The sequence below is a fragment of the Myxocyprinus asiaticus genome, chromosome 24 (assembly GCF_019703515.2).
Source record: "Myxocyprinus asiaticus isolate MX2 ecotype Aquarium Trade chromosome 24, UBuf_Myxa_2, whole genome shotgun sequence".
Classification (NCBI taxonomy): Eukaryota; Metazoa; Chordata; class Actinopteri; order Cypriniformes; family Catostomidae; genus Myxocyprinus; species Myxocyprinus asiaticus.
In genome coordinates, this window is record NC_059367.1 from 16267225 (window position 1) to 16282240 (window position 15016).

At 37.3% G+C, this 15016-nt stretch overlaps 1 protein-coding gene across 3 annotated transcripts in view; it reads left to right on the plus strand.

The window, feature by feature from the left end:
* LOC127415275 (casein kinase I-like) overlaps positions 1–15016 on the plus strand; it is a 79161-nt gene that overhangs the window by 40427 nt on the left and 23718 nt on the right. For all 3 annotated transcript variants that reach the window (XM_051653968.1, XM_051653967.1, XM_051653969.1), the window contains 2 exons: positions 12337–12485; positions 12680–12914. In XM_051653968.1, the coding sequence (XP_051509928.1) occupies positions 12337–12485; positions 12680–12914 (384 nt within the window). The remainder of the gene's footprint in view (positions 1–12336; positions 12486–12679; positions 12915–15016) is intronic.

The window sequence follows — 15016 nt, forward strand, 5'->3', positions numbered from 1 at the left end:
ACCATACAGTCTAGCTGATTCCACAAAAGCTCAATGGGTTTAAGATCCATAACACTCTTTTCCAATTATCTGTTGTCCAATGTCTGTGATTCTTTGCCCACTCTAACCTTTTCTTTTTGTTTTTCTGTTTCAAAAGTGGCTTTTTCTTTGCAATTCTTCCCATAAGGCCTGCACCCCTGAATCTGTTTTTTTATTTTTATTTTTTAGTTGCCACAGTATGCAGCAGACTGGCATCTGTTGCATACTGTGGCAACTCAAAAATAAACACAAAGGCAATGTTAAGCTTCATTTAATGAACCAAATAGCTTTCAACTGTGTTTGATATAATGGCAAGTGATATTCTAGTACCGAATTAGCAATTTAGCATGATTACTCAAGGATAAGCTGTTGGAGTGATGGCTGCTGGAAATGGGGCCTGTCTAGATTTGATCAAAAATTACTTTTTCAAATAGTGATGGTGCTGTTTTTTACATCAGTAATGTCCTGACTATACTTTGTGATCAGTTGAATGCCACTTTGGTGAATTAAAGTACCAATTTCCTTCCGAAACAGCAAAATCTGTACATTTATTCCAATCTTTTGGCTGCGTGTGTGTGTGTGTGTGATATATATATATATATATATATATATATATAATATAGTTCACATCAACCATCAGAATGGGAGAAAAATGTGATCTCAGTGATTTGGAGCATGGCATGATTGTTGGTGCCAGACGGGGCTGGTTTGAGTATTTCTGTAACTGCTGATCTCCTGGGATTTTCACACACAACAGTCTCTAGAATATGCCCAATTCCCACTACTTAGTAGGTGGCTCGGTAACCTCGTGGTGGCACGGTTACTCACCTCAATCCGGGTGGCGGAGGACAAGTCTCGGTTGCCTCCGCTTGTGAGACAGTCAATCCGCACATCTTACCATGCGCCCCATTGAGAGTGAGAACCATTAATCGTGACCACAAGGAGGTTACCCCATGTGACTCTACCCTCCCTAGCAACCGGGCCAATTTGGTTGATTTGGAGACCTGGCTGGAGTCACTCAGCACACCCTTGATTCAAACTCGTGACTCCAGGGGTGGTAGTCAGTGTCAATACTCGCTGAGCTACCCAGGCCCCCTCAGAATGCTATTTTGAGATGCGGGTTGGCACTGTTTTGGCGGCACGAGGGGACCTACACTATATTAGTCAGGTTGTTTTAATGTTGTGGCTTATCGGTGTGTGTGTGTGTGTGTGTGTGTGTGTGTGTGTGTGTGTGTGTGTGTGTGTGTGTGTGTGTGTGTGTGTGTGTGTGTGTGTGTGTGTGTGTGTGTGTGTGTGTGTGTGTGTGTGTGTATATAACCTAAAAGGGTGATTGTCTTTCAAAGAAACCATCATATTAACAAAATCAATTAAAATTGTTAATGCAAGAAGTAAAATACAGTAAAAATCTACAAAGAATGTTTTCCAAATTTTACATTTTTTTTTTTTTAAACTAAATTATATACAGTATATTCATTTTCATTTATATGCACAAATATAATAATGTGTAGTTAACAGCAATTTATACCTATACATACATTTTTACTTAAACATTTTAATATACTGGAAACTTCCGTTAACATTTTTCAGTGATGCAAACAAATTGTTGAATCAGATTTTGGAATTGATTCATTGAAACCCATTTTGAACTAATTCATGGAATGAATCGAACTTACCAAGTCTAACGCCATTTTTACTACTGAAGTTTAAATCAGAGACTCTATTGAAACATCTCTGTTTCATCGCGGTACTCAATTAATTTTAATGTACACGCTTAATTTTAAATTGCCTGAAAAATCATTGCAAATATATAGTGTAGGGCTAAAAAATGTATCAAAATGAAATCACAATATGACCCAGTGCGTTTTTCTAACCGCGAGAGCTGTGATTTAATTAAATAAATAGTCTGAACGCGCTTCCGCTTATGTGCACAGTTGTTTTGTCTAATGTTTAGTGCTTTCTTGAATACATGTAAATGGGTTCAGATTATTTCATGTGTGTTTTCAGTGGTTTCAGAGTGGTTCTGTGCTCGATACAGACTAATTTTTATCTTTCTGGTGCCTTGAGCGACACAGATGTGCTCTGAGATCGGTTCGGTGTGATAACCTGCAATGAGCGCATTATATTTAAAGTGCTCCAGATTTAATTGAATTGTACTTTTGCATAATTTCACATGTTTGGCCACTACAATTTACAATACAAATCTAAAATAACCCCATGACACTGGTTTTTGTGGACAGAAAGGGGGCATTTCACTGCAATAAAATGCTGTAGTCAACTCAACTACAAACAACTACAGAAACTTCAGTTCCTTCATTTTCCACCAAAATAAACGCTTCTGCCAAAATAAAGACTTGAGGTTTTAACCTGACTCCATAGCAATGCCTCGAGCATGTTACACAATTAATATAAAATTATTTAAAAAATAAATTACTATTGAATAATATAAATAATTTGTTTACAAATTTATTTCGTTTGGTTCTTTTTAAGAGGACTCAAGTGTGAATACCCTTTCTAGAACAGTATTTCTGGTTGACAGTGGAGCATGGGCAAAACATTGTTTCATTTTGGTTAAAAGGAATCAGTTACACACTTTAAATATATATATATATATATATATATTTATCATATCGCAGTTCAAATCGCAATATTTGTTTTGTAATAATTGCAAATCGATATCCGCACAAAACGTTCAGCCCTAATATTGTGTATATTCGACATATCGTCCAGTGCTAGTCTTGTTTGCCATCTATCTCAGCAGCATACAAGTTCTGTAAGTTCTTACTTATTGCGTAATGGCTCATAATGTGTCTCCCCCTCTTGGAAATAAATTATCTCTTGCTTTATGAATAAGGTTATATTGGATTAAATCTCAGAGTTTTGGGGTTGGAGTGCTACACCCGGCCATTTCGATTGTAATTACCATACATGTTATGGAGCCAGAAGGCTGAACTTGGATCCATTTAAGCCCTTGAATGAAAAGGATGAGCAGCTTGTACAAATCCTTGGTGCATCCATCCATTTGATCACTGGCCCGGAAGGTTGACTGACATGAATCGCCATTCGCACACAAACATAAACATAAGTGCATCTCTTATTCACACTGACACGTAGCCACCACTCACACACTACCACTCTGCAGTGCTATGATCTCATTTACTGAGATCACATGTCTCCAGATAGGGATCTGATCCCCTGCCAGCTCACTGGAGCCAGTGCTGCTGCCACTGCAACATTAATAGCCAGCAGGGCAGGCCCACTATATTTATAGCTACACGACTCTTCGTGGCTGGGTTGCCATTATCGAATGTCCAGCACGTGACTGGTTCCTCATGAGAAGAAAGCATTATCTCTAATAGTGCACTATGAGAAAATAAACATTGCCACCCATCATGTTTAGGTTGGTAGTGCTGTTATGATCTAGCTTTGGTTGAAATGGAGATCTTTTACAAAGCTGAAGGGAGGAACCAGGAAACATTTCTAACTGGTCCTGTTTGTTTGTTTGTTTGTTTGTTTTTTTGTCTATTCATTCTGATACTTTTCGTTATTGAATCAGATATTCTCAGATTTATTCCATTGACAATTTTGTGATTTTGACTATTTTGTCTTTTAATGACAGAATGTACAGATTTTGTATCTGTACAAATTGTAAACAACTTGTATAATCTTTGTTTAAAAACATTATTAGTTGCATCTTAAAACATTAACTTTGAAATTGGCTCTTCTTTTGCTTGGTTGCTTTGGATTGATTATGTAACTTGCGGTTCAGAGAGTGTTAGTGTCTTCCAATTTTTCTGGTGCATATAATTCATCCTGAGCCTAGGTCCAAGGCCCTAACCACAGGATACAGTCCTGTGATATAGCCTACCGATATGTTGAGATGGACAAAAGATCACTAGGCTTTGAATAGATGTTCAGCCCTTGGCCAAAAAGAGGAATGCTTCTCAAAAGTGGAAGTACTTCCTCTTTTGTGCTTTTTTCCCCCCTAATTTGTACTAGAGACTTCATTATTATTTTGAAAATAGATGACTTTTAAAGTTACCAACCTATGACTCTCAATGTGTCACTGGATCACCTTGGTCTTGCACAACCTTTCCTTGGGATGATGCATTTCCATGACTTCATAGTGAACTTTGCTTTGTCATACAAAGAATTGCATTTAATGATTTAATTGTCAAGCTGAATACATATACATCTTTAGTTTGTTCATGTTGAAACATAGAAATATGTAGAATGACTTGAATAATCATATTTTAAATATGAATAATTGTCTAAAGTATGTATATATTTTTTTAACCCATCCAATCTGAATATTATATTGAATTATATTATTATAATGATTATTTATTACAATGTTATTTTGCCAAATAATGTTTTTGTCCTAAATTCTTAAGAAACACATAATGTTTACCATTACTATATAGTAAAACTGGAGTGATTTGCAATCACAATGTACACGAAGCCGCATTTAAGCCTTGTTTATATTTTCTCAGACAGTTTACACACACACAAGGATGCACCAGAGGCATTTATACTTCGAGTGCAGTTTTCTTTAAACTTGTTTCAAATAATTTCATTCAGGTTTTTCTGTAATAACATCACATGTAACCAGACCAGAACCTCCAGCTCTCCAGCTTAGAATACTTTTAGAAGATCTATCATTGTGTAGCATATCTTAAGCAAGGTGTTTTCAAAGCCTTTAACAGTAAGCCCCCTGTTAGACATGTGGGACATATTAGGATGTAAGGTCACTGAGGAAAATTAAGCAAACATGCAAGGTGATCAACGGGGGGAAGATGCAACCCAATGTTACAACTGTACCCGCTGCATAAGAAACATGGTGGCAAATGTTCCTTCTAGAGTTTTGTAAGGTTTTATTCCGTCAGAAACCTTCGATAAACCATACAAATTAATTAATTGGTAGAAAGCAAGACAGATAGATATACACTCACCAGCCACTTTATTAGGTAGACCTGCACATCATCTTATTCATGCGATTTATCTAATCAGCCAATTGTGTGGCAGCAGTGTAATGTATAAAACCATGCAGATATGGGTCAGGAGCTTCAGTTAATGTTTACATCAACCATCAGAATGGGGAAAAAATGTGATCTCACTGATTTAGACTGTGGCATGATTGTTGGTGCCAGACGGGCTGGTTTGAATATTTCTGTAATTGTTGATGTCCTGGGATTTTCATGCACAACAGTATCTAGAGTGTAAAGAGAATGGTGCGAAAAACAAAAAACATCCAGCGAGCGGCAGTTCTGTGGGCGAAAATGTCTAGTTAATGACAGAGGTTAGAGGGGAATGGTCAGACTGGTCCAAGCTGACAAGAAAGTGACATTAACCCAAATAAACATGCGTTACAACAGTGCTATGCAGAAAAGCATTTCTGAATGTACAACACGTCGAACATTGAGGTGGATTGGCTACAGCAGCAGAAGACCCTCCGGGTACCACTACTGTCAGTTTAGAACAGGAAACTGAGGATGCAGTGAGCACAGGCTCACCAAAACTGGACAGTAGACAATTGGAAAAACATCACCTGGTCAAACAAATCTGTATTTCTGCTGAGGAACATAAATGGTAGGCCTACTGCAGCCTCAGTTTTCTGATCTTGGCTGACAGAATTGGAACCCAACATGGTCTTCTGCTGTTGTAACCCATCCGCCTCAAGGTTCGACATGTTGTGCATTCTGAGATGCTATTCTGCTCACTACAATTGTACAGAGTGGTTATCTGAGTTACTGTAGCCTTTCTGTCAGCTCGAACCAGTCTGGCCATTCTCCGTTGACCTCTCTCATCAACAAGGCGTTTTCGTCTAGAGAACTACCACTCACTGGTTGTTTTTTGTTTTTCGCACCATCCTCTATACACTCTAGAAACTGTGTGAAAATCCCAGGAGATCAGCAGTTACAGAAATACTCAAACCAGCCCATCTGGCACCAACAATCATGCCACAGTTTAAATCACTGATCACATTTTTCCCTAATCTGATGGTTGATGTGAACATTAACTGAGGCTCCTGACCCATATATGAATGATTTTATACATTACACTGCTGACACACAATTGGCTGATTAGATCATCGCATGAATAAGTAGATGCACAGGTGTACCTAATAGAGTGGCCGGTGAATGTATATTATAGATAAATAGAATATACAGTACTGTGCAAAAGTTTTAGTTACTTAAAATGTTTCACAAAAAATTTGTCTTAAGATGGTTATTTATATCTTCAGCTTTAGTGTGTCAAGAGCAAAAATACATTTTATTCTCCCAAATATTACTTTTGCAAATAGAAAAGATTAGAATAGAAGAACAGGGCGCTCTGCAAGAGTTGGCATTGCCCCCACAGAGCCCCCCACTGAACATTGAGTCAGTCTGAGATTACATAAAGAGACAGAAGCAACTGAGACAGCCTAAATAGATAGAACTGTGGGGAATTCTCCAAGAAGCTTGGTACTTCCTATCTGCCAACAACCAAGAAAAACTGTGTCCAGGTGTACCTAGGAGAATTGGGGCTGTTTTAAATGCAAAGGTGGTCACACCAAATATTGATTTAGTTTTTTTATGTTTACTGGACTTTGTATGATGTTAATTGATAAATGAAAACTATTTATGGCATTATTTTTGAAGACATCCACACTATGCAACATTTTTCACAAGTGCCTAAAACTTTTGCACAGTACTGTATATGATAGATAGATAGATAGATAGATTAAATAAAACATTATGCAATGAAAATGGTTTTGCTAAGTAGATTTAGTCCAAAAATATGATTGTAAATGTGTATTTTTGTTTGTTTGCATGTGTGTGCATGTCACAGAATACCTTGTATCAGTGTTAGAAAAACCAAGAGAGTGATGTGTTATGTGTTTCAGCTGATGTGTTAGAATTGATACATGCATTATAAATATTTGAAAACAATCACAGAGTATAAAATGTGACAGTATATTCAATGAAGTTAGGCTTAGTGCCCTATTTAGCACATTACAAATGAGTGTTATAACTGTCAGGTTTGTTACAACAGTACCCGGCATGGGGACAGTTGTAACAAATGAACTCATTGTCTTCACACACTAATTGTGTAAAATAGGAACAATGTATGGATGTTTTTGACATTTATTTTGTTGGTAGACTGATAAAGGTATCCCATGTGAAAAAAAAGTGCATGTTTATTCTGGTCAGTATTTTTGCAGTATTGCAAAAAGTGTTACAACTGTACTCTGCCTACAATATCCAAGTGAATAATACATTTTGCCAATGCAAAATGTCAAAATATTTCTTCCACTAAAAACAGTACTACATTCTTGCCAGTTTTATCAGGTTTTGTCCTACGTTCTATTAAGCTGGACTATGGGCTTAGCTATTCATTTTAATTTATCTTCACAATGCATTTTTATTTTATTTATTTATCTTTTGATTTAACTTGGTGAATTTATCTTCATTCTCTACGCCTCCCCTGACATACTCTGGCGCCTGCAAGGGTAGGCACGCCCCCTAGTTTGAAAACTGTGGTCTTAAGCCATAGGAGAACCTCCTCTCATTTAAACCATAAGCTAAAGGAGATTGTTAATTCTCTACTGGACTGGAAAGAGTCCAGTTCATGTTAGGATGCCTCTCTGGTCTCACAAGCATATTCTGATGTCACAATATTGCTTTTATCATGAATAGGATCTCTTTTCTCTTTCAATATAGTTTTGCAACTTAAATGTCATAAAATTTATATGCTTCAATCAATTATTTAAAGCATAAGCCCAGCTTTAAAGTGCAATGAAGGAAAAGAAATCGCTACGCTGCAGTCTTTTGGCTTGTGTTAAATGGCTTACATTTAAATGTTTAATTGCTATTGTTCTCCTTATTAAAGCCTTTTGAGTTATTTTTAGGTGTTTGTTTGGAGATTCATGGTGCAGTTTGTTTTGTGGCTTGTAACATTTCAGACAGTTACTCTCAGTCCCTGATGTTTATGTAAAAAAGGGTCATACACCATCATGTGGATGTTTTATACAGCAGGCCAGATAATGCAAGCCCTCTCATCTCCTGATTCGCACTGGGACCTGTGCCGGACGGAACGATCATGTTTCAGCCCCTGAATCTTCTCCACTGTCCAGCTAATGGAATCAGGGCCTTTTTGTTCTCTAGCTGTGTGCTGAATCTTTAATATGCAGCTTGCACTGTGCTGGCACGGTCAGGCATGTGTGCTAAACTTTGAGATACCAGTGTGTCTGCTCTCAGAGGACATGTGTTTGATGAACAATGAGTTGTGTTGTTTTCCATTGAGCTCTGTTAGTGATGTGAGAGTGGAGGGTTTTGAATGTTGCGAGAAACACAGAAAATCTTGTTCCATTTTAGTGTCATAAATGCTGGGCTGGGTGCTAAATTAAATATTCATATTTGTGATTATTTTGTCAACGGGATAAAAACAGCATCCTGAATATTGTGATATGTTTAATGTGTCTTTATATTTGGCCATTAAGTTTCCTAAAAAGTGTGTCAGTTAATCAGTTTAGAGCAATTGATTCAACCAACAAAATATTTCACATTTTGCTTTTTTTCCCACTATGTATTGTTATATTGGTGCATATAAATGAAAAACGATTAAATATAATATGGTAACAAAGTGTGAAAAACATGCCTTGAATATTTTTAACTAGATTTTTTCTGCCTTCTTGCATTAAACATTTAGAATCTACTTGGCTACAATCATGAGCATCACTTTGTTTTTAAAAGTGGTTGGGGGGGTGGCTGGTTGACGTCATGAATGGTGAAACTCATGAGTGTTAATTAGGTTATATGCAGATAATGTCAAATAATCTTTTTTGCTTGATAAACATTCTTGATTAACAATTTAAGTTTTAGTAAATTTAATATTTTACGTAATTAATTTGACTTGATCTGTATATCTAGCAATGTCAGTACTAGGATTTTATTGGTCAGTGAATAAATACATGGATCTGTAACCTTAGGCAGAATGACTGATTGGTATCATGGTGAAGATTTCGCCTTCAGTACAAGAAGTTCGGGGTTCTAATCCACCCTAATAAAACGTTTTATTTTAATAAAGAGTGCATGTGAACGTCAGTGGATGTTTATCATGAGCATTTTAACTGTACAGGAGCTCGAACTGTGCAACAGTTCCAGCCGCAGTGAGCACTCATTATAACATGAATAAATAACAAATTCCAGCACTGGAACACCGCTTATTATAACACACAAACGAAAAATGGAAACCCCTGCTAAAGAATTGTAGATGTTTCTTCTGCATTAGACTCACCTGATGAAAACTCACCTGATTTCAAAATTTAGTGGGGAGGAGGCCTGGGAAGCTCAGCAAGCAAAGACGCTGACTGCTACCCCTGGAGTCGCGAGTTCGAATCCAGGGTGTGCTGAGTGACTTCAGCCTGGCTTCCTAAGCAACCAATTGGCCTGGTTGCTAGGGTGGGTAGGGTCACGTGGGGTACCTTCCTTGTGGACGCTATAAGGTGGTTCTTGCTCTCGTGGTGAATAATGTGAGCCTCCATACGTGCTAGGTCTCTGCGGAAATGCGCTCAGCAAGCTACGTGATAGACTGTCTCAGAAGCTGAGGCAAATGAGATTCGTCCTCCTGTTAAGCCATTTGGGAGTAAACTTAAATAATATAAATATCAATATTATATTGAATATTGAGCGTTTAGTTGCATGACGCTACATTGATTATGCTTAATAAGCCGACAACATGTAAGGTCATATAGGCTAAACACCTTAAGTGGTGTTCATTTATACGGGTAAAGTTATAAACTGCTTATGTATAAACAAATACAGAAACAGATAAACCGGCACGCATAGATTTTTGCCCATTACCCTGATTTCACTCTTCATGTAAACACCTTTACCGGTGTTCTTATTAGCTTATCCAGTGTGCGCAAGTGTTTTTGCATGACTGTTTACATTTTGACGTAAAAATCAGAGAATAACCTGATTATTTTAAATCTCATGTAAACATGGTTTTCTGGCAGCGTCTGATTTTTTTGAATAAATGTATATTTGGTAGTTATTGTACCAGCTTAGCGTATTGGTGTGTTTGTAAAAAGTGGAATTTTTTTAGATTTATTGGTAAGTTGACTGCAAAGTGCATCACAGACCTTTTGTTGTGCAGTTTTTTTCATACTGCATGGATAAATTGGATCCTGTTCTTCCTTTCATAGGTTGCTGTCTGGTTTTGTTATAATTATTCAAATATATCATTCCTTTACTTCTATTTGAACATTTAAAAACCTGTGATTGCCTTGTTTACAATTCAAAGGAAGTGTTTCAACTGTGCATGTTAGTAATTATCCTCCCTCTGATTGCCGAGTTGGCGTTGGGTTTAAACATCAGATTTGGTACTTTGATGAGTCAGATTCTTGGCTGCACTGTTGCCGTGGGCACATCCGTCATCACTGTGGTTTCCAAGCAGATCCGGCTGGCTAAAGTGCAGGCAGGTGTGTGCGTGTGTTTTGCACCCCCACCCATGGGAATGATGTTTGGTTTATCAGGTAAATCCTTCCATAATCCTCCCTGGAGCTGGTCTTTCCTTGGTTTGCTGTCTCTATGTATGTGTCTCTACATCTAACCATTTGGAAGAATCTTTAGAACACACACCCGAGCTTTGGCACAGAATTTAATGGAAATGCTGGCAGTGGGCAGCAGTTAAGAATTGTGTGTCCTTGAGGTCTTGTTTTGTGAAGTCACAGCAAAACTTTTTTGGGGGACTGAATCAAAAATATAATCCTGCACAACATCTGTTATTTGTACCAGACTATTTGCTTTGGCCTAAAAGAGTGGTCCATAACGATGCACTTTCAGCAGTGTGTTAATTTGTTTTAGTGTGCCATATATCATTAGCAGAGTTTGTGGCTACAAAATTAATGATGTCAAAGTCATCAGTAGGCCTACTTGGAATTTATTTGCGCCTCTAGAATTCCCCTGAAAACTCTGCAGATTTATACACAATTCTTACCCATCATTCATGATGTTCTACAAATACCCTTCTTGCATGTTTAATGTATATATTTTTTGTTAAATGTATATACATTTTATGTACAAATATATTTTAAATATGTTAAAAATATTTGATTTACAGGTTTTTATTTTTGCAGTGGTGTTGCACCAACATGAATATATTTTCCAACATTTTGTGTTTTTGTTTTGTTTTTCTTTTTTTTGTTTTCCATTTTTTACTTTTAAAAAGTACACCTAACACCGTAATGTTTCCCAGCTCACATATAGTCACATATAATCTGCAGTTTATGTCCAATTCATGATTTACTCTTTCACCAGTAAGACAGTATTTTTAGCTATAATTTTTTCCTGTGCAGTCAGCGAGGAGAAAAAAAATTGATAATTGACTATATTTAATGTATTATTTGGCGGTGCCCAGTTATTCTCACTCTTTGCATATAATTCACAAGCTTACAAAAAAAAAATTTTTTTTATTTGCATAAGTTATATAAACAAATAAATTCTATGCATTTTTTGTTTCTGAGTTTTGGACTTGAAGCAAATAGTGTTTAAGTCAACAACAATAGTGTAGTGCTCTCAGCTTCATTTAAAATATTTTACCATATTTAAATCTATTTCACAGAATACTGCAGATTTTCTGTGGCGAAAATAAGAGAGTGCAGATTTCGTGTGGACCATCACATAACCAGAATCATGCCCACAGTCTGTCCATTTAGGACTATAGCAAAACGTGCTGTGGGGCCTTTACGTATGCGTGTTTGAGAGCTATCTGTTTTACAGCCCTCTGCAAATTCTCCGTGAGGGTGAGATTGTCTCTGCTCTAATTGCATGATGTTGTCTCTCTCCAAGGGCTTGTTAGTCATGTTTTGTTTAAGGTGTTGTAATTAAGGGTCCTGTCAGAGACACTTGGCTGTACTGTCTGTGAACAGGAAGCAAAACATTTGGTGGTGTTGAGTAAATCGTAATACAAATCCGTTTCTCTAAAGAAGTATTAAACGCGAATGCACCTCATAACTACATTAAGCATCAAACATCTGATTGATTGGCTTTTATTTTTATACGTCTTACAGCAGATTCGTGATGAGTGTGGTGGACAGACAAATGTTGCTGGAAACTTAGCTGGGATCCAGTGTATATGATCGATACCAAGCTACACACCTATTAAATGGACTGTACTTCCATCTCTCACCGCCTTGTTTTCATTCACGTCAAATGAAATCGTCTACTTGGACTGAAATCCAAAATGTTTAAAACTCAGACTCGGTTAAGTTTGAGATGTTTATAAGGTTGTTTTTGACTGTGCTGATAAAGTATCTGCTCTTATCTGTCATTGCAGAGGGAGTTCCTCAGGTTTTCTACTTCGGGCCATGCGGAAAGTACAATGCTATGGTTCTGGAACTGCTCGGACCCAGTCTGGAGGACCTGTTTGACCTCTGCGACCGCACCTTTTCCCTCAAGACCGTCCTAATGATAGCTATTCAACTGGTAAGCATGCGGTCAGACAGCCAGATAGCCTCATTCAGCAATTTTGGCTTGTAATAAATGTTTAGGATTTCTTTGGCTGCAGTGATTTTTAAATAATTTCTTGGAATCATTCAGCTTTGTCTGTTTGGTTTTTATTTATTTGTTTTGTTTTTGGTTCCAAAATGTCCTGACCTCCATCTTCCTTGTTTTTGCAGATAACACGGATGGAGTTCGTTCACACGAGGAGCTTGATATACAGAGACGTCAAGCCAGAGAATTTCTTGGTGGGGCGGCCAGGCTCCAAGAGGCAGCACACCATTCATATCATCGACTTCGGGCTTGCCAAAGAGTACATAGACCCCGAGACCAAAAAACACATCCCATACCGAGAGCATAAGAGCCTGACCGGCACTGCCCGGTACATGAGCATCAACACACACTTGGGGAAAGGTGAGCTCAATGTCTTCGCAAAAAAACTTTCCTTTTCCTTAGTAAAACCTTGAATGGTGGTGAGTCATTACCACCTTTGTGTTTCCAAAGTGATTTACTGATTATTTTTTTTTTTAGCTGATCTCTCAGGGTAAGGGGAAATCAAAAAAGTAACAACTAAAAGTAAACTTAAATTTAGTATCCTGATTTCCTCTTTTTTTTTTTTTTTGTATACCTCATGCTAAATTGTTTCAGATATGAATACAAAACGTAACATAACACAAAGGCAATCTGAGTAAACACAAAATACAATTTTTAAATGGTGTTTTTTATTAAATCAAAAAAGTTATCTGATACCAACTGGGCCTGTGTAAAAAAGCATTTTCCCTTCTTAGTTACTAAATTCCTAAATCTACAAAACTGCATTGATAACTGTGTTCAGCTGGACTAGACACATGCAGGCCTGATTACTGCCACCCCTGTTCAATCAAAACATCACTTCATTAGAACTTTTTCAGCAGCATGATGTTGGCTAAAAGGTCTCAGCCAGTAGCACACTATGCCAAGGTTGAAAGAAATTCCAGAAGAGATGATGAAGAAGGTGATTGAAATACATCAGTTTGGGAATGGTTACAAAACTATTTTAAAGGCTCTGGGACCACAGTGAGTGCTATTATCTTCAAATGGAGAAAACTTGGCACAGTAGTAAACCTTCCCAGAAGTGGCCGACCTTCCTAAATTCCTCAAAGAGCACAGCGACGACTCATCCAGGAAGTCACAAAAGAGCCAAGGATAACATCCAAGGAACTGCAGACATTTTTCACCTCAATAAAGGTCACTGTTCATGACCTCACTATCAGAAAGACACTTGGCTAAAATGGCATTTATGGAAGAGTGGCAAGGTGAAAACCACTGCTAACACAGACGAACATTAGGCTTGTCTAAATTTGACCAAAACACCTTGATAATCCTTAAACCTTTTGGGAGAATGCTCTGAAACATGAATTCTGCTCTCTACCAGAAAATCCTAAAAGAGAATATCTGGTCATCAGTACGTGATATGAAGCTCAAGAACAACTGGGTTATGCAGCAATACAGTGATCCAAAGCATAGAAGTCCACCTCTGAATGGCTCAGAAGAAACAAAATTAAAGTTTTGCAGTGGCCTATATAAAGTCCTGACTTAAACCCCATTGAGATGCTGTGGCAGAACCTTAAATGGGCAGTTCATGCTCAAAAACCCTCCATTGTGGCTGAACTAAAGCAGTTCTGCAAAGAAGAGTGGGCCAGAATTACACCAGAGTGATATGAAAGACTGATCTCCATTTATCGGAAGCAACTGGTTGCAGTTATTGCTGTTAAAGGTGGCACAACCAGCAGTTTAATTTAAGGTGGCAATTACTTTTTCATATGAGTGATATAGATGTTGGATAACTTTTTTGCTTCAATAAATAAAATTATCATTTAAAAACTGTATTTTATGTTTACTCAGGTTGCCTTTGTTATATGTTATATGTTGTTTGAAGATCTGAAATTTTTTTGTTTGAAATATATACTAAAATAAAAGAAATCAGAATGGGGGCAAATACTTTTTCACTGCACTGTACCTTTTCATGAGTGATTCATATTTATGTAACCAGGGAGGGTAATTAACACCCACCACCAGTCAAATGTAGCTACTTTTTGTGCAATAGCAATAATTTTCCTTATAGACAGGCAACCTGTAAGGCATCTTGAATTGACATTTGATGTGAAAATGCTGTTGCTTAGAACCAAGAGCCATATTGACTAAATTGGCTGAAGAAAAAAACATTGATGTGACCATATTATTGGCTGTTTTTTCGGATATTCAGTTGTGCTTGAATTGAAAAATTACCAGACCCAGTGGCTAGTACACAAAAATGTTCAAGGTGCACTCTGTGAATTATTTATTGCTAATTGATACACATCTAAACAGAAGGAAATAGAAATAGTAGAATATTTTTAATAAATATGTTTAAAACGATTCTAATCATATCAGTCTTAGAGAAAAAGCTTTAAAAAAGTTTTATTGGTGCTACATATGGTGCTGGGCGCACATTCATGAGCACCGCCGTGTTGAGATCATATGACCAGCCAAATATT